We start from the raw sequence: 19,236 nt of genomic DNA on the forward strand, positions 1-19,236 counted from the left end.
TCCAATTTCATAATCGTACTAAAGTTGTTTTTGTTTCATTCTAGGTACAGTAAATATTTACTAACTGGGCGAAAAGGAATGACCAGTTATCGACATTCGCGTTTTAACTGGTTCGGCATGTTAAACGTCAAAAAAATCGAGGGGAACCTCAATTAATTATTTGATTCGCGTTGTTCATGTAATTGGATAAACATGAGGATTGGCGTCGATTGTTTGCGAAATTGCGAAATTGTTTTGCAAACGTTCGCCCATTAAAACAGCAGACCAGTTAAACCAGGACCAGTTAGCGAACGATTACTGGACTCGTGCTACTCGACAAGTGAAATTGGTCATTGGATTTTCTCATTACTTCTATCCAGAACAAAACATTTCCTTACGTTTTCACCATCACTTTTTCAACTAACTACATATTGCAATTATTCTACGATTAAATAGGCGCCCAGTAAAAATTGTTTTGCTTTGTAGTGTTTCATTTCCTAAGTCCTTCATTTTGTTTAACAGTATCGATATTTAGTAGTGTTTAAATTTTATCCTCACTATCCTTTGTTCTGTGTGATGCGTTCGGTATGTGTTTTCATTTATTTTGCTCGATCTGGCATTTACTTGTCATTTGAAGAGCGATTCGTATTTTCTATATATATTTGCAAAGCTGTTTAATTGAGTTTGAATTACGACATTCGCCTTCCCGTAAAGGCTTTCTCATTTGCCGGCTGTGAGGACACTTCACAGTAGCACCTTTCCATACGAAAACTCAAGCCGGTATGCATTGCAACATGGTTTCCTCTCAAACTAGTAGCAGAAGAAGAGAGTTGGAATAATGCGTTCAGCTTCATATTACCGATTAAAACTGTTTCTAAGCTTTGGATATTGGTGACTTGTAGAAAACTTCCTTTTGATTACTAGCATGTGATACGTTCGCTAATAAAAATTGGTACTTAATGCTCAATTATAATGATATTGTCGTTTGTCTTATTTTAAATAGAAAATCACTCACTGGAGAATACATACTACAAACAAACGTTTTGGAGGAACACCTGACTAGCTTGCGTAGCTAAAGAAGTACAATCTATCTATACATGATAGCTTTACAGAAGATTGTGAGGAATAATTCCGTTGGTACTGGAACTTTTAGAAGCATTTCCAAGACAGCACTCATTCGTAGTTAGCTTTAAGTAAACAGGTTTAAGTTTTCTCTGCATGGAGATTTTAAGTATCTAATTTCTAGACCTAACTCCAGGAGAAATCATCATAAGATCCTGAAATTGACTCAAAAATTGTTCTAGTGTATGAGTGTAGATGATATTTTTTTTCAATAATGGTTTGCTTTCCTACTTCTGTACATTTCTCCCATTTTTTAGGGCTGATTTTGACCTACGTTTTGCAAATGGTTGCGTCTATTTGATTAGCAATAATTTATTAAGTAACAACTAAGTAAATTTTGGTATCGCCTTCAGTTCTTTCAATTTACTCTTGATGGTTAATTGTTGAATCTGTTCAGTTATCAACACACACTTATAGAAAGTGAAACATTTGATGTTTGAATTGCGATAGACTATTTCCCCATTCTAACATTTGCTTGTGGTGATGCAGCACTACTTTGTAAAATAGATGGAGAAACTGAGGGGTGTGAACAGTAAAGCACAGAGACGGCGCTTAGCGACACTTTTTTTTACTTATTCATTATCCCACACCGATTTGACTGATAATCAAATGATTATCAACAATGACGATGATTTCTTATTTATTTACGAAAAGTATCCCCATTTTTCAATGGTGCCTAAAACACACGCGCACACATGTCGCATGCCTCATTCTCATTAGGTTTGTTTTTGTATCGTTGAAGATAACTCTGGCCGATGTTGAGGTCATTTATCGAGTAATTGAAAGCGATCCGGCACCGCTGTGAAAAACATTATCGTGCTCAGACACACATCATACGCACTAAAAACCACATTTCATACGAAACACACACTGAAACGGGACGCATTCAATCCAGATTTTTGTACATATCGTCCAACTGTGGGGCGAAATAGTTCTTTATCTGGGGCCTACGGCTCTTGAAGGTGGGCGTCAAAAGTCCATTCTGCACCGAGAACAGATCCGGGTGCAGATAAATGTCCTTAACCTGGAAGATAAGAAGAACGAATTAGCATCAACTTCAATTGTCGATCCATTGCTTATCGGTTGTTCGTACCTGTTCGAATGATCTGAGTCCAAACTCCTTGCCCCAGGCGATCATATCGTTCATGATCAGCTGCTTCACATCGGGATTGTTGCAGAGCACGCTCAACGTTCCCGGAATGTTGTTCTCCGTGGCCCAATGCTTGATGACCTCGACGTCAGGTACCACAATCGCAACGATGCAACTCTGCGAGTATAATAATGGAACGATAAGTGTTGAATGTTTCGACAACCCTCATTTATCAACTGCTAACCTTTAAACTTTCACCGTGCACGAAGACCTGCTCAACATACTGACTTCGGACGTAGGCGTTTTCAATTTTTTCCGGTACGATGTACTCGCCCTGACTCAGCTTGAAGATGTGTTTCTTCCGATCGATCACCTTCAACGTTCCGTTCGATTGCCACTGGCCGATGTCACCGGTGTGATGCCATCCGTCCTCGTCAATGGTCTCGGCCGTCCGGACCGGATCCTTGTAGTAACTGCAAAAGAAAATAATAGTATAGTTTGAATAGCTTGTTGTCAAATTAGGACTAATCTAATAGCATCTGAAGAATATAAAGTACATTAGAAGAGCCAAATGTATGCTACATTAGAAACATTTAGATCATCTCGAACACGATGCTGTTTTGTCCACTCATTCAATCTGTATAACCTGCATTGTTGTGTGGAGAACTCTAGTCTCTAGGGTAAGCTCTAGTGGAATGGCGTCAAATTGTGTCACAATCTCCTCAAGATCATCCAAGACTGGAGGATGTTTAGAAATATAATGGGTAAAATATTGGCCAGATATCAAAATATTTTGGGGAGGACTATCTGATATGACAACAAATTCCTAGCTAGACGCAGCCCATACAAAGCAAAGTAGTTCTAGGTAGCTGGTTGCACAGAATCATCTCTGCGAGTTTGTACAATTGCATGTATCATGTGGCTGAATATAGACCAAAATAGTAATCACATAGTTACTTATATCCAAGCGCTACGAGAAGAAAGTGCATTTTAGACCTTTAGCTTCGGTACAAATAGTTTATGCGTTACGCTAAAATGGTTGAATGGATTAGGACGTATCTGGAGAGCAGATCACAATATATGAGAGTGCAAAACAACTCATCTAGGTCCTTTGGTGTCCATTGAGGAGTACCGCAAGGAAGTCATTTGGGGCCTATTCTGTTTGTTATGGTCGTGAATAGACTACCATCGTTCTTGACCAACGCAATAATTTTTATATACGCGGATGATGTGAAGATTTTTCTGCCAGTGAAACACATCGATGGCTGCCATCTGCTCCAGCAGGATTTGGGCAATTTTGAAAGGTTCTTTGAGAACAAAAGCTTCGTTATCACCATTCCAAGGAGAATTCAACCGATAACTTTCAACTATAGGCTGGGAACTTCGAATCTACAACAAGTAGAGAATGTGCGCGACTTAGGCGTGACGAAGGATCGATCCCTTCCATTTAATTATCACATAGAGCGAATCGCCAGAGAAGCGCTGAAGCTATTTGACACTCACTCATCGCTTCGGGCAGGACTTTACCGATCTGCATGCAATTCTAAAAAAATACACTTGCCTTGTACGATCCAAACTGGACTTTGCAAGCGTGGTGTGGCGACAAATTCTATAAATTCGAAATTTTAATAAAAAGTTTTTTTTAAAAAAAAAAATTTGCGCTGAGAAATCTAGGATGGAGAGGAGCATATAAAGCAGATCTCTGCTGTTTGATAGATCAGGATACCGTCAGCAACAGGCAAGAGATCACTGATATAACATTTATTCACAATGTACTGAAGGATCAGCAGCCAGCAACTCTACAACAGGATTCGCCTTGACATATGTCCCGTTTCTCTTCGTCAACGGAGGATGTTTGATCCACCCCTGAGGTACAGCATGAACCGACAACCAGATTTATGCCTGAATCCTACATGCTGCAGGATGTTGTTTCTATAAAATTAACATGAGAAGAAATTCGAAGAAGATTAAAATTATATTTAAAAAACCAACTAAATGTATAAGTTTCGAATGTGTATTTTGTGTTTTCATGTACAATTTGACGAAGGGTAACGCGTTTACAGTCTATAGTCCAAATAAACAAACAAACGAGAGATCTTGTCATATTATTCACTCCCTTCAACCTGATCCTTGTCTTCACACTATCATCAGTTAGGGACATTAAATTCACAACTCGATTGCCAGAGAATTCCGATTGTTTCGCAGGATGCTCTCAGACTACAAATGAAATACAAACTTCTACGTAATTCGAGATCTATTCAAGCAAATGGAGCCAAATTTGAGATGTGAGGGTTTTTGGGTACGAGAAATGTTTCTATGATGGTACACTCCTATTTCATCTTCTATCTACATAAATAAAAATGGATCGCCGAATGTGTTGATAAGAGCAAAATTCAAGAAAGAAATTGTCCGATTTAGGGCTGTATTCATTCTATCATATTTTCTGTATCAAACATTTATTATATGTAACGGAGAAACATGTTTTATGCAAGTGGTTGAAAAATCTTGAACGAGAATTTTGTCTGAAAATAATCTGATATAATAATGACGAGTTTTGGTAGAAGTACTAGGAATGTTATAGTAAAAATAAATAAATAAAGGGCTGATTAGAAAATCAATCAATGAACATTTCTGTGATTGGGCCCATGAACGTGCGCTTAGTAAGAAAACGTGAATGTGATAACGAAAAATAAATTTTGGGCGGAACGAAGTTTGCCGGGTCAGCTAGTAACACATAAATATTGAAATTTAAAAGAATATAAGAATCGAAAAATCATCTTTAGTGATTAGGCTCATTTCTGGCTGAATGGCTTCGTCAATAAGCAAAATATGCATTATTGGTCAGACAGCAATCCACACGTACTCCATGAGTCACCATTGCATCCTGAAAAAATTACGGTTTGGAACGGTTCATGGTTCGGCGGCGTCATTGGGCCGTACTTCTTCAGTGATGATCAAGACCGGCACTTTACTGTGAATTGGAATCGCTACCGCTCAATGATGAACGAATATTTTTGGCCTGAATTGGATGATATGGACTTTCAACAGGACGGCGCCACAGCGAATTTAACAATCGATTTATTGAAAACCAAGTTTGGTGACCATGTTATCTCACGAAATAGCCCAGTTGGCCGCCTTGGTCGTGCGATTTGACGCCGTTAAACTATTTCCTATTGGGCTACGTCAAGTCTATGGTCTATGCCAACAAGCCAGTGACGATTTATGAACTTCGTACGAATATCGAACGTGAAATTGCAGCAATATCGGCCGATTTATGCTTGAAATCCGCTGAAAATTGGGTTCAGCGCACCCGTGGTGGCCGTGCAAAAGAAATTGAGTTCCATACATGACGGCATCAAATGTACTTTCAAATGAAAAAAGAATTTCATTGATATCCAAAACAGTTTTTGTTTTATTTAAAAAAAACTTTTGTAGCGCTCTTATTGAAAAAGCCGATACTTACATTTGGCAACTGCTACATTATTCTTTAAAAAATGGGGTGGCTCCATGGCAAATCCCAAATTTATTCAAGACTAGCTGTCCCGGCAAACTTCGTCCCGCCCATAATTTGTTTTTTGTTATCAATACCTTCAAACATTCACGTTTTCTTACTAAGCGCAGGTTCATGAGTCCAATCGCAGAACTGTTCATTGATTGATCTTCTAATCAACCCCGTTGAATTTACCTTCCACTAAAAAATTCTTAGTACTTCTACCAAAACTCATCATTATAATATCAGATTATTTTCAGACACAATTCTCGTTCAAGATTTTTCAACCACTTGCAAATAACATGTTTCTCCGTTATATGGAATAAATGTTTGATACAGAAAATATGATAGAATAAAGACAGACCCCTCCGCTCTTCCCCCCTTAAAGAGGGGGGAGGAGTGTCTATTCACCCTAGAAACGTTTCGTGCCCCCTAAAATCTTCACATGCCAAATTTTGGCTCCATTTGCTTGATTAGTTTTCAAGTTATACAGAAATTTGTTTTTCATTTGTATGACAGCCCACCCTAAGAGAGGGGGAGGAGTGTCGAACCATCCTAGAAATGTTTGTTCCCCATAAAACGTCCACATGCCAGTTAGTTCCGTTTGCTTGATTAGCTCTTGAATTATGCGGAAATGTATGCTTCATTTGTATGGCAGCCCCCTCCCCCCCCCCCTCAGAGAGACGGGAGGAGTGTCTATTCGCCATAGAAACGTTTTGTGTCCCCTAAAAACTTCACATGCCAAATTTGGTATTTTCTTGATTAATTTTCGAGTAATGCAGAAATTTGTGTTTCATTTGTATTACAGCCCCCCTTGGAGTGTCTAACCACCGTGAAAACATTTATTGCGTCCTAAAACCTCGATATACCAAATTTGGATTCGTTTGCTTGATTAATTCTCGAGTAATGCAGCAATTTGTGTTTCATTTGTATGGCAATATGTATGATTAGTTGACTAAATTGTATAAAAACATGTTTCAAAATGCCACTCCCATGTATGGTAATCGTGTTCCTGTTCGTAATAAGTGCCTGTTATAGTAATAGTCGGTGTCACATAGAAATAGTGTTAATAGGATTCAAATAGTACTTCAATAATAATTTTTAAATAAAACTACCTAGAGGCGAATGAACTGAAAAGTTTAAACCCTCTTAAAGCCAAAAACGAAAAAGAAGTAAATAAAACTATGCCTCTAAATCGTATTCCTAGTATGCAATACTCTGTCGTTAATTCTACACTCGACCAAAAAATTAAAAGAACAGAGCGCGAAGTTTAAGTTTTTTAGCAATTTTAGAAATGCTGCAACTTCGTAAAAAACCAACGCATGATGATGGGATATTTTAAAGCTTCAAATTTGAAGTTTGGGATGTAGTACTTGAATGTTTCTATCTTGTTGTATGTAGGTGTAGCTGATATTTTCTGTTTTTTCAAGATTTTGTGTATTAACACAGTATTTTATCAACTAAGTCAATAGTAAATTCAATTAACCTTATCAATCAGCATTCATTTGATTCCATGAATGCCCCTCTAGGTCATATCAATACAGGAAAAAGTTTTGATAGAATGAAAAGTTTCCCTTTTTTCAATGACTTTTTTTCAATAATGCGATTATTCCCAAATCGAAAGGCAGGTTTGAAAACTCTAATTCTATACTAGGTTCATTATTCATATTATTATTATTATTATTCACTAGCTAACCCGGCAAACTTCGTCCCGCCCATTTACTTGATTAATTCTCGAGTAATGCAGAAATTTGTGTTTCATTTGTATGGCAGCCACCCCTAAGAGAGGGGGGAGGGGTTTCTAACCACCATAGAAACATTCATTGCACCCTGAAGTTTCCATATGCCTAATTTGGTTTAATTTGCTTGATTAATTCTCGGGTAATGCAAAAATTTGTGTTTCATTTGTACGGCAGCCCCCTCTAAGAGAGGGGGAAGGAGTATCTTAACACCATAGAAACATTTATTGCATCCTAAAACCTCCACATGCCAAATTTGGTTTCATTTGCTTGATTAACTCTCGAGTAATGCAGAAATTTGTGTTTCATTTGTATGGCAGCCCCCCCCCCCTTTGAGTGGGGGAAGGACTGTCTAACCATCATGGAAACATTTATTGCACCCTAAAACTTTCACATGCCAACTTTGGTTTCGTTTGCTTGGTTAATTTCCGAGTGTTTTTTTGTGTTTCATTTGTATGGCAGCCCCCCCTTAGAGAGGGGGGAGGGGTCTCCAAATATCACGAAAACCTTCCCCGGCCCCAAAAACCCCTACATACCAATTTTCATGTCGATCGGTTCAGTAGTTTCCGAGTCTATAAGAATCAGACAGACAGACAGACATCACTCCATTTTTATATATAGATAGATAGATAGATAGATAGATTATTCGACGATTATTGCTCAACTCTTGAAAAGGTCCTATCTACTTTGATCGATTCTCTTCATTCGATAATCACAGCCTTGCAGACATTTTTTGCGTCACATAATTTGATAAACGTGGTTCCCTTCTATACTCCTGATATTTCGTACTCATCAGAAAATGATTTTACTGCTTTTACTTTTTTTAGAGAATGTTGATGATGAGATCTGGATTGATTGAATAATAGATTGGAAAAAACACGACCGGATACTAGATATCCGGCAAACTTCCAGGCCGGATGGCCGAATATCCGACAGTCGGATATTTTTGTATTACCCAATACAAAAAAAATGGTAATACAAAAACAAAAAGGTTCATTTCGATAAAATCGTGTAAATTGATCGAATCACAACAGGTTGTAATGTATGCGTCTAACCTGTATTCGCATCAAAAACCTGCTTTACAGTATGAAAAGCTCATTATTTTGATCACATAATCCTTAGCAAAATGCAAGCATCAACGGGATACACTATACCTCAACTAGAATTTACAACAAAAGAAAAATGTTTCGCATGGAATCAAGTACCAAAATCGACAATGAAGAGATTTCTGATGTTTAAAAATCATATGAGAGCCAATAAAAATAAGATATGTTTTCTAAACTAGGTACTTCTGCCCTACTTTATTCTTAAGTAAGAGTATTTGACTCAAAGCGATCTGCATCGATCGAAAAGAATGGTAATAGGAAGGGACAGGGTCTGTGCTATAAGGCGGTTGAACCAGAATTTCCCATCCGCTATTTTCCAAATAGTTTTCAACTCGAACAGCAACATGAGACCTCGCGTTGTCATAATGGAATATTACCGACTCGTGTCTGGTCACATAATCTAGCCGTTATTCGGCAATAGCTCGCTGAACGAATCAATTATTGCCTGTACAAGTGGATATTCAACTAGAAATAGCTTGTCGGGTTACTCATAATGATTATACTAACTTTATTTGTGTTTTACACGAATCTTGATCGAGTAATGCCTTTAATTCTTCGTCTATAAACTTTTTTTTTGACTAACCACTTTAAAATCGTCTAAACCAAAATTCCCGATTCAGCGTAAACTTCCATATGCTCTTTAACTGCACGCTTCTTCCAATGGGGACAGAAAATCTAAACTTCCCGCTAGCGGTGCTTACCTGCTACGAAACTCAAAATTTTCAACGCAGTCTAAATTGAACTTATTGTGCAAAATTCAAAGTCTTGTAAACAATATTTGGTTGACAGATGTCGACACTTCACGATTCAGCAAAAATCAGCTGTCGTCGTCGGCTATGGCTTGAGCCATCTTATGGAAACGAAACGAATTAAGTTACACATCCAATTCTTCATTCGTTTCTTCATTTCGTTTAAACTTTGTAGAGACACTGGTTTTGATTCAATGCAAGATTCCAAAATTCGGAAAAAAAGCATAAATTGAAAACTCACCCAATAAACACGTTCGATCCTTTGACGCAAATCTCGCCTTGCTGCTGAGACGCATAGTACTCCATCTCGGGAACATCTACCAGCTTAATCGCATTACACGCAACCGGTGGTCCGACATGGCCGGGAACGAAATCACCCTGTACTGTCAGCGTAATCGGTGCCGTGCATTCCGTTTGCCCATAGCCCTCGCAAATGAGACATCCAAGAGCCGCCCGACAGAATGTGAGTACAGTTGGCGAAAGTGGCGCGGAACCGACCACCATCAGCCGCAATCGACCGCCAAATCCTTCCTGGATTTTCCGGAATACCACCTTATCCCAAATGCTAGTTCGCCGTACAATTCCTCGCTTAATTTCAGATTCCTTCGCGTTGAGTGCCATCCTGAGCAGTAGCTTTTTGACAGGCGATCGTGACACTTCCGTGTAGATCTTATCGTACACTCGGTTGAGCAATCTGGGAACAGCAGGCATGAGGGTTGGTCTCAACGCTTTCATATCATTCGAGAGTTCTTTGATATCACCGGAATAAAATCCGACTGCACCACCGTTGTAGTAAACACCGTTTTCGCAGCACCTTTCCAACATATGGGCAAGTGGTAAAAAAGAAATCATAACATCTCCTACGCGAGGCTTGTGGTGACCGAGCTGTAGCAGCACTCCGGCTACTCCGGATACGACATTCATGTGTGACAGCATCACACCCTTCGGGTTACCGGTTGTACCGGATGTGTAGCAGACTGTGCAGAGATCGGAGGGCTTTGGTTCAACTTCGGGAAAATCGCTGCGGGCGCCCAGCTTCTCCACTTCGTCGAACATATGAATATCGATGCCTTGATTTTTGGCACGCTGCAGTGTGGCCGGCCGGACTTCCCGGATAACTACCAATTTGCGGAGGGCCCTAAAACAAAGAGACGAACAATAACAATAATATTTCCTGAATGCGAATGAAAGAACTTACTTTGGCGCCTTATCGAGCAGCAGATTAACCTTTTTGTCATCCTCGACTACCACCAATGCGATTTCGGTTTGATTGATGATGAACGCACAAGCATCCGGCCCAAGCGTATCGTACAGAGGAACAACAACCAGCGAATAGCAGTAGCAGCCCTGCTCGAAGAGAATCCATTCTGGTCGGTTTTGTGAGTAGATACCCACGAAGGTGCTCGTTCCAGGACGAAGTCCAAGTGCGATAAGACCAGAGCCAAAATTCTTCGCTCGCAGCAGCGCCTCGTTGTAATTCATCCACTAGTTTGGATGAATGAAAATTCCATTTTTAATTGTAAGGTTTGGCGTCTTTTCAATGTCACTCACCTGATATGCCGAATTCAGATTCTCTCGCCAGCCAAGACAGGGGCCATTGTTCGACTCAATGACACCTTTCCGGAAGGTCTGGTATAGAGTTCGGGCATCGTCCGACAAACAGCTGACGTATTTTCCGTCCTTAGCTTCCTTGTAGAATTTTGACACGTGAATCTGTTCGGGGCCCTGAAAGTGAAGAAAAAAACGAGAATTAGATACCGTTTTTACTCTTTTCCGCTCTCTTGTAATGTCGTGTTGGTGGAGTCGGATTTCGCCACCCAATTAAGCCACTCCAATTCGTACAAGCAAGATATTTTCGGAGCACGATTTTTCATCGCCATTCATATAAACATCCGTTTTAGTGTGCCGGCTCATCGGTTGTGAAAAACCGGTGACAGGTGGGCCATATTTTCCCACCACCTTGGGCAATTAAAGGGTGATTTGTGTTGGCGCAGGTTTCGGTTGACCCCGATGCGTTCCGGCCACCGTGTGTGATGTGATACGATTTTGATAAATCGTCCCACTTGTTCGGTTCGGTATTTTCCTAGGTCAAAAACAGAGGGAGAGGAAATCTGTCGGATGTGGTCATTGATTTGTTCCACTAGCGTTTCCACAGGGTGTGGTTTGGCATTGTAATTTGTATAGAGTTTAGTTCGCAGAATGGAGCACCGGGTGAATTTGAGAACCAAAATGCGCATTTACCAAACTAACACTAGCGACTGAAGCCAGATGTTCTCCTAAAATATGTTTGCAACAGTTATAATGAATACAAAAATAATTCTCTCACGTCACCACTATGGTGTCAGAAGATTTAGCTGTACATCATCTGTCGTTCTGAGGTCATGAATATCCGACGTGTGTGGACCAGAGAACAACAATATTTGCATGTTTATTCGTTTTCCCAGTTACCGAAAAATATCGTTAATCATTCTCGCATTCCTGTAATAATAAATTGAATGACATTATGTCCACAATTTGATTCCATCCGTTACTCATTGATGAAATTAACAGAGCTGGATGGATTATTTCCTTGCAATATTCACGGACGGTGGCGATCGCAAACGGGATTGAACGTCTTTGTTGCCATCTGGTCGTGACTGAGTTTAAATGAATCCTACCCTCGTATATTATGTCCACCCACTGCAACAAGCATCATCATTTCCAACCTGAATATAGTTCTGCAATTCACAGTTGGAAGGATATTTATTTCGGTTCATTCCGTTACGTGAGAGAAAATAATTTCAAAACTTGTAGGAAGCCCTTGTAAAGCTAGCACGGCATGAACTGTGGCGCGCTCTCCATCCTAGCTGCGATTTCCGTGTGGGAAATAAGTAAAACTTAGGGTAGGACGGGGAAATACGGCACCCCGGGGTAAGATGGTCACTCTCTAGATTATTGAAACAATCAACTATTGAACAATTATAACACATTAGTTTGGTGTATTGCATTACACTCAATCATGTACACTTATTTTTGCGTGTGTATAGGTGAAACGTCATGATAGACAATAAAAATAAACTTTTCAGATGGCGACGAGCACCGATTTGTTATTTTGCTTGCAAGAAATTTAGTGTTTTAGTGGTGAATATGGACATGTCCTGTGAAACCAATGTTACAATAGTAAACACATAGGCCTGTTAAGTGTGTTTGTATAGAAAACGGTATGTTTTTAAAGTATTTCATAGAACTATTGAGACACTTTTGCTTGACTCATAGAGGGGGCAAGGTGGTAACTATTGTAAGAGATGAGATTTGCCATAAACGCACCTTTGAACGCGCCTGATTGACGAATTGAATGAGGACATCATGTTGGTTGAGTAACTCAAGGCGCATTCATGATAAATTTGATGTTTTTTCAGATATAAAATATAATAAATTTGAATTATGATAATTTCGCAAGGGTTGCACATTAAACACGTTATCGTTACTATAAATAACTATAAATAACAACTCCCACTCTTGTCACGCTTGATCTAAAATACAACGACCTTGATATGTAGCGCAATTTTGCCGGAAACAATCATCCTTTGAACGTCTAGATTCACGAGTCATTTCATGTGGCCATCTCGCCCTTAGTGGTGGCCAACTTGACCCGTCATGATTTTAGTAGCACCTTCTTCATACCTTTTTAATTTATCATATCCTAAAAGAAAAGCTTTTGGAAGTCAACGTGATTGAAATCAATTTTGTATGCATTGTGTTTAATTGTACTATATGCTTAGGGTGGCCGTCTTACCCCGTCCTCCCCTACTACGTTTGCCTGTTTCAACGGGGAGGGAAGTGTGCAGTAGGTTTAAAATAGCACCAACATCAATTCGAGCGCGATGAACCTCATCAGTGAAACATGTCGAGCATTTATGAGCATCTGTCTAATGTCATAAGGCGGACATTGAGTCTTCTAGCCATTATGCTAGAATTAGAGCAGCAGGTGTCTACTCGTTCGATGTGTGAAAGAGTGGAAAATGCTTCCGCAAAGATTTATAGCACATCGACTGCAATGTTACGCTTTATGAGTATCGTGATAGGGAGTCATTTTTTATAAACGCTTCAGCATATATTTTCTTAAGACCCTCCACGAAGTGTTCATGGAACCGACAATTCATTTAGAATGTTACATTTTTGTTAATTGTCTGATTTGCGATTTTCTGGATCGATTCTTTGTACTCAAAGAAAATCGCGATGATCGATCTTTTCGGTCTTTCCGATCCTTTTGATCATAAAATTTATTGTATTTTTTTTTAAAGAACAGTGATTTTAATCTTATCAAAAACCACATGACAAATTTCATAAACATTGGATTGGTTGTCAAATTAATGGTCGTAAATTTAGGAGAAGCAGTTTTGTAAGTTTGATCATTACAAAACAAATGATCACAAGATATATTCACACCATCACATTCATTAGGTGAAACTTGTGCTAAAATTGGATGGTGCCATCAGATCCAGCTGAAGCGTTCTTTACTAGATTCAAGATTTCGACTAAATGCCAGACGAATGGCATGGTTGGATTTCATGGGATTATGGTCAACGGAGTTCTGGATAAACATTACTGCCGTTCTACGCGTAGTTGTCCCATGTTCCAAAATAAGCAACTGAGAAAAACTCATTCAAAGTTTTCTAGCATATTTGTCTAACAGAAGCTTCAAGCATTTCAATGTGGCAATACAGCGGGTTTTTTATAAGCAGTAAACTATTGTTCAATGAAATGTGTAAATTCCCCCTCACTTAGATAAATCAAGCTTGATTACGGTTTAAAAATACATGGTGGGACAGTTATGCATAGAATATTAGCATTGGACAATTGAGCTTGATGTTGTTTTTTGAAAAGCTCTGAACAAACTATAAGTTTTTTTGTGGTTTTCTGGAAGGCTAAGCATGAAAACATCGTTTTATGAAGAAAAGTAAAAATTGTCAAAAAGTAACATGGGACAACTATGCGTAGAACGGCGGATTAGTTGTTGAATTTCTAGTAATAATTTTCAATCAATTTATTCAATTAAATAATTCTATAGTGGCACTAGATGAATGTCCTGGAAAATACAATTTTTCTGGACTTTCAAGATTTTTGTGATCTTCATGCAAAGAATGCCTTTGATGTGCGAATAGAAATGTGGAATGTTTATTCCATGTTTAATGAAAAGACAACAATTATATAGAATATGTAAATAAATTGGATAAAAGGCGTTCAATTTTTGAAAGATAGATTCTCTGGTACCGATTTAACACGTTCGTCGGCCCGTCACCCAGATATGGGTAACACTTTCCCCGTTCAGACTGGATAGGATTTTTAAAAGGAATTCAATAGAACCTAACCTAAACCAAGAGTCTAACCCAAGTGTGACTATAGGATTTGTTAAAAAATAATACACTTAATAATATAGGAGTTTCTTCGTTTTTTTTCAAAAATTAATGCTTTATTCTGCAAAAATGGTTACATATATTCAAAGTATTGCTCATCGCTAGTCACAACTTTTTCCCATCTTTCTGGCAATTCACGGATCCCTTTGCGGAAATAATCGACCGGTTTGTCGGTTAACCACGATTCGATCCAATTTTTGACTTCATCAAAATTGGAGAAGTGCTGGTCAACCAGGCCATGTTACATCGATCGAAAAAGGTAGTAATCGGACGGAGCAATGTCTGGAGAATACGGCGGGTGGGATAGGACCTCCCATTTCAGCGTTTCCAAGTATGTTTTGGCTTGTTTCGCGACATGCGGCCGAGCCTTGTCGTGTTGCAACTTTATCGTGTCTGCTCGTATTGTGGCCGTTTTTTCGTCAGTGCACGGCTCAAACGCATCATTTAGGATTGTCGTAATGGACCCACTTTTAATCGCCAGTAACGATTCGATGAAAAATAACCTTCCTTTTATGCTGGAGCAGTTTCTGTACGTGAAAAACGGCGTTCGACGTTTCGTGGCTTCAATTCATACGGCACCCAATCTTTCGGATCATTTCCATTGCTTTTAAACGGTCGGAGATGGTTTGCTGAGCTACTCCAAGTGTATTTGCAAGTTCTTGTTGCTTTGTGACGGATCTTGATCGAGTAAAGCCTTCAATTCTTCATCTTCAAACTTTTTTGGCGGTTCGAAACGTTCTTCGTCTTCCAAGTTAAAATTACCACTTTTAAACCGTGCAAACCACGTCTAACACGTTCGCTCAGTTGGAGCATGGTTACCATAACCTTCCACCAAAATGCGATGACTTTTCGCAGCTTTTTCTTCATATTGAGGTAATGTAACACTCTCCGCAAAAACACTCTCGTTGGTACGAAATTCGACATATTCGAAGTGGCAAAAAGACGCGCAATGACAGTAGCTTTCCAACGAATGTCTGGAAATTTAATTCACTGGATTAATAATCAAGGTACGCCATCTGTTGTAAAACCGAAGAAACTTACCGGTACACCTAAGTTATGCTTATAATTAGGAATATTGTCCACAGCAATATAAGAAATCAAAATAAAAGACATTTTGCAAATAAGCACGCATCAAAGGGGGAAAGCGTAACAGCCTCACAATCCGGCCGGTGTCGTAGGGATTTTGTGAGCCGAAAAAATTCTGGTTGCGTCTTCCTTCGAAGGGAGGTAAACCTGTTGCCCCGGCTCATGAGTTGTTGAGTCTGGTAGGTAGGGTACAGGTGGAGTCGTCTCCCTCGTGTCGGTGATTGGCACTTAAGTGGCGGAAATAGGCCGACGGAAAATAAGCAAAGATAAAAAAAAAAAAGTTGAAAATACTTTTTTTTACTCTAAGTTTTCTGAGAGTTTAATAAAATCCGATTTAATTTTATAATGTGGTGTAATATTTTCGGTACGACAGGGCAATTGGTTGTGTGGATAGCGTGGTTGTAAGGAACAGTTTTACAAATTAATCGGCCTTTGTTCAATCCCTTCTTGACATCGTTGGTATTTAGTGTTTTGGGTACAATTCCAAGCCGACATTCAGACTGAGAAAACGAGAGAAGTTCGATCCATACATACGAATATTTTAACACTCTTAAAACATGTGCTTTTATTTGTGCATTTGACGCCGTAACACAATGAAAAGCATGTTTTCAGCTACAGATGGTATTTTTTTCTGCCAGCGCTAGTTTGGGTGCAGCTTTTACAATTTAAATTTTATATTCCAGTACATGCAACATCACGGTATTGGTTGGTCGTATAAGATTTCCTTTGGATGATCGGCCAGGTAACCAAGAAACACTTTTCGCCGATGCGTGTTGGAATATGGTATAGATTGGAGAAAATTCTATGCGCGAAGAAATATATTGTCGTGTAAGAAATGTATCGGTTTCCTTATCATATATTTTATATTACCCTTTGGTAATTTTCTCCGCCGCCGCGTATTGAAATATATTCGATTTTCGGAATTTAGTTTCATCGAGTGATTAACAGTCCGCGTTCAAAGATTAACATTACTAACCACAGCCAATGATAATTCCTGCTTCTTTCCATATAACAATTATTTTTTTTTATCCCATTTATTTATTTATCAGGCTCAATAGCATTTTATCTGTAACAGAGCCGGGTTTTTATCGTGTACATGTACATATGTTTACGTTTCTATAAATTGTAAATTACACAGTAGAAGTAGTAGCCATTTAGGCGTTAGGTTTTACTCTTCCATAACATTATGGTAAATTACACTGTAGTAGCCATTTAGGCGTAAGGGTATTCTATCTGTTCTTCCATTGGGGGGTCCACGTAACCAAGTGGCTACGAAGACCCTCCATATAACAATTATATGCTTCATGATAATCGTAGTTTCATAATGTTCGTAGTATGTAAGAATCAATGTAGGGGAACTGGAGGAAAACACAGGTTAAGAACTTCAATATAATGTTTTCCGAATTAATTCCTTGAACGGAAATGACAAGTCCAGCTCGTCATAAACTTTCCTAAACGAACTGAAAATAACGATCTGAACTCGCCAGAAATTATTGAGGTTAGATGGTTTTCAATGAGAGCAGTATCTGTAAGTCATATCGAGTCTATTGCTTTGATATACTTGTGTGCATGCTTCTAGTCGCCGTTAGAATGTGATTTGTATAAATCTATCCAGACATTATCGCGTAAAGTAAATGAATAACACTAGTTACTAGTGATATCCGTCTATAAAAGTTATTATTTTTTTTCTGAGGGGAATATAATAAATATACAGCAATTATTCGATAACTGAACCTGGTTTAACTGGACTGCCCAATCCCTCCACTAAAAACTAGGAAAGACGATTTACGTCTGCCAGAGCAGTGTTGACTGAAAATAAATTGTCGTTCAAGGGGTTAATCCGGTAAATGTTGCATAAAGTGTTTTCCAATGTTTTTTACTGAAATAAAAATAGACTGGAAAACGGACATATAGCGAGGGTAAGACGAACAAGTAATGTAATATATAAATCGTAAAAGTTCATCACTCGCGAGGAGAATAATGTTATTCAGCTAGGGTAGGAAAGCATTTCGAATGTTCGTCAAATATACAAGTTATTGGGTGGTGAAGTGAGAGGATTCAAAAGAAAGTGGTATCACGATTCCATACCTTATGGTTATCTAATACATAAAAATCGACCAGACTCAGAATCAGTAAAGATGCCGCTATAGTATGTTTTGACAAAATGGCGGCCGTTTACTTTTTAGCACATTATACGATTTCAATTTTTAAAACATGTAAAATTAAAAAAATATATAACTTTTTATTATTTCATGTGATAGTGTGATGTAGAAAGATTTATTCAAGTCAAATTAGGAATAAATCGGTTTAGTCGAACTTGAGATATCGTGTACGCCTGATTGGATGCCGCATCACAGAAATGGTTATAACTCAACAAATAATGCGATTTTCGAAAAGTACTTCCTTGGGCTGCCTAAATGTCTAAACTTTAGAAATATGAAGATTTTTTTCCCAATTTCCAGACTATAATTCCCCCTTAATCAATCTTAAAATAATATCGCTTACTTCTCATACCACAGAACATGTTGATGCCATATCTCCGAGACCTGTCAAGTAATTTTTTTCAATTTGCGATTTCATTTCCGCTTGTAGACATCACTTAGGAATAGAATAAACAAATGTGTTAAAAACTTTCTACTTTCTGTTTCATTCCATCAGTACAATTATTTCAACCATTTAAACTTTTCACTCTAAAATGAATTTACCTGTTTGGTGAATCGCTAAAATCGCTTCTATGTTAACTCACATGCCGAAATATAACTATCAGCGAAGAGAATTTTGAAAGTTACACAGTAAATATTAAGCAGAATACCATTTAAGGGTGTACTAGTTAACATTAATATAAAATTCTAAACGTAACTATTCAAATCAGTAACATGTCCATTTTACCCCAGGACAACGTCTTATCCGCACTTCCCCTATGGCTTTCCGAAGTCAAGAATATACCGAAGTCAGTCGTTAACCGGCAACCGCCCAGAGTTGTCATTTTGATAACTGGTCTCAATCAATTTCATTTCGATGGCTAGTTAAAATTCACAAGCTCGAGCTCGAGTGTACTATTAAATACTGGCTCTATCAACTAGGAAACAGTAGTGTGTAGCATTGTCATCATGAGACGATATAAATCACGCAATGAATCAACTCAAAGCAAAATCATTGGAGTGATATATTGATGTTGAATGCACAATAGGGTAACAACACAATAGTATCACTGCAAGTTTCCTACTACCATTATCTTTGCACTCTAAACTAGCAAATGAAGAACTTTTTTGTTCTTTTCGTCAAAATTTAGAATTTTTCATTGATTGAAAAGATAAAAAACTCGCCTCCAAACAAATTCTGTTGCGGAATCTTTTTGCGAAAAATATTTTCTAGATTTCTGCTGGATTCGTATCTACTCACAACTGAGTAGAGATAAAGAGAAGGTTCACCCGAAAAAAAAAGCAATTGGAGAAAAGATAGTAGAGGAATTCAAACTT

The 19,236-nt window shown here is 38.4% G+C and overlaps 1 protein-coding gene across 9 annotated transcripts in view; it reads right to left on the reverse strand.

The window, feature by feature from the left end:
- Positions 1–374: 374 nt before the first annotated feature.
- The window catches only part of LOC129764776 (long-chain-fatty-acid--CoA ligase 6), a 77,824-nt gene continuing 58,962 nt past the window's right edge, over positions 375–19,236 (reverse strand). For all 9 annotated transcript variants that reach the window (XM_055764248.1, XM_055764252.1, XM_055764251.1 and 6 more), the window contains 6 exons: positions 10,827–11,000; positions 10,474–10,760; positions 9,517–10,413; positions 2,436–2,664; positions 2,195–2,368; positions 375–2,125 (listed from right to left, as the gene is read on the reverse strand). In XM_055764248.1, the coding sequence (XP_055620223.1) occupies positions 1,988–2,125; positions 2,195–2,368; positions 2,436–2,664; positions 9,517–10,413; positions 10,474–10,760; positions 10,827–11,000 (1,899 nt within the window). In that variant the 3' untranslated portion in view covers positions 375–1,987. The remainder of the gene's footprint in view (positions 2,126–2,194; positions 2,369–2,435; positions 2,665–9,516; positions 10,414–10,473; positions 10,761–10,826; positions 11,001–19,236) is intronic.

This window comes from Toxorhynchites rutilus, chromosome 2 (assembly GCF_029784135.1).
Source record: "Toxorhynchites rutilus septentrionalis strain SRP chromosome 2, ASM2978413v1, whole genome shotgun sequence".
Taxonomy (NCBI): domain Eukaryota; kingdom Metazoa; phylum Arthropoda; class Insecta; order Diptera; family Culicidae; genus Toxorhynchites; species Toxorhynchites rutilus.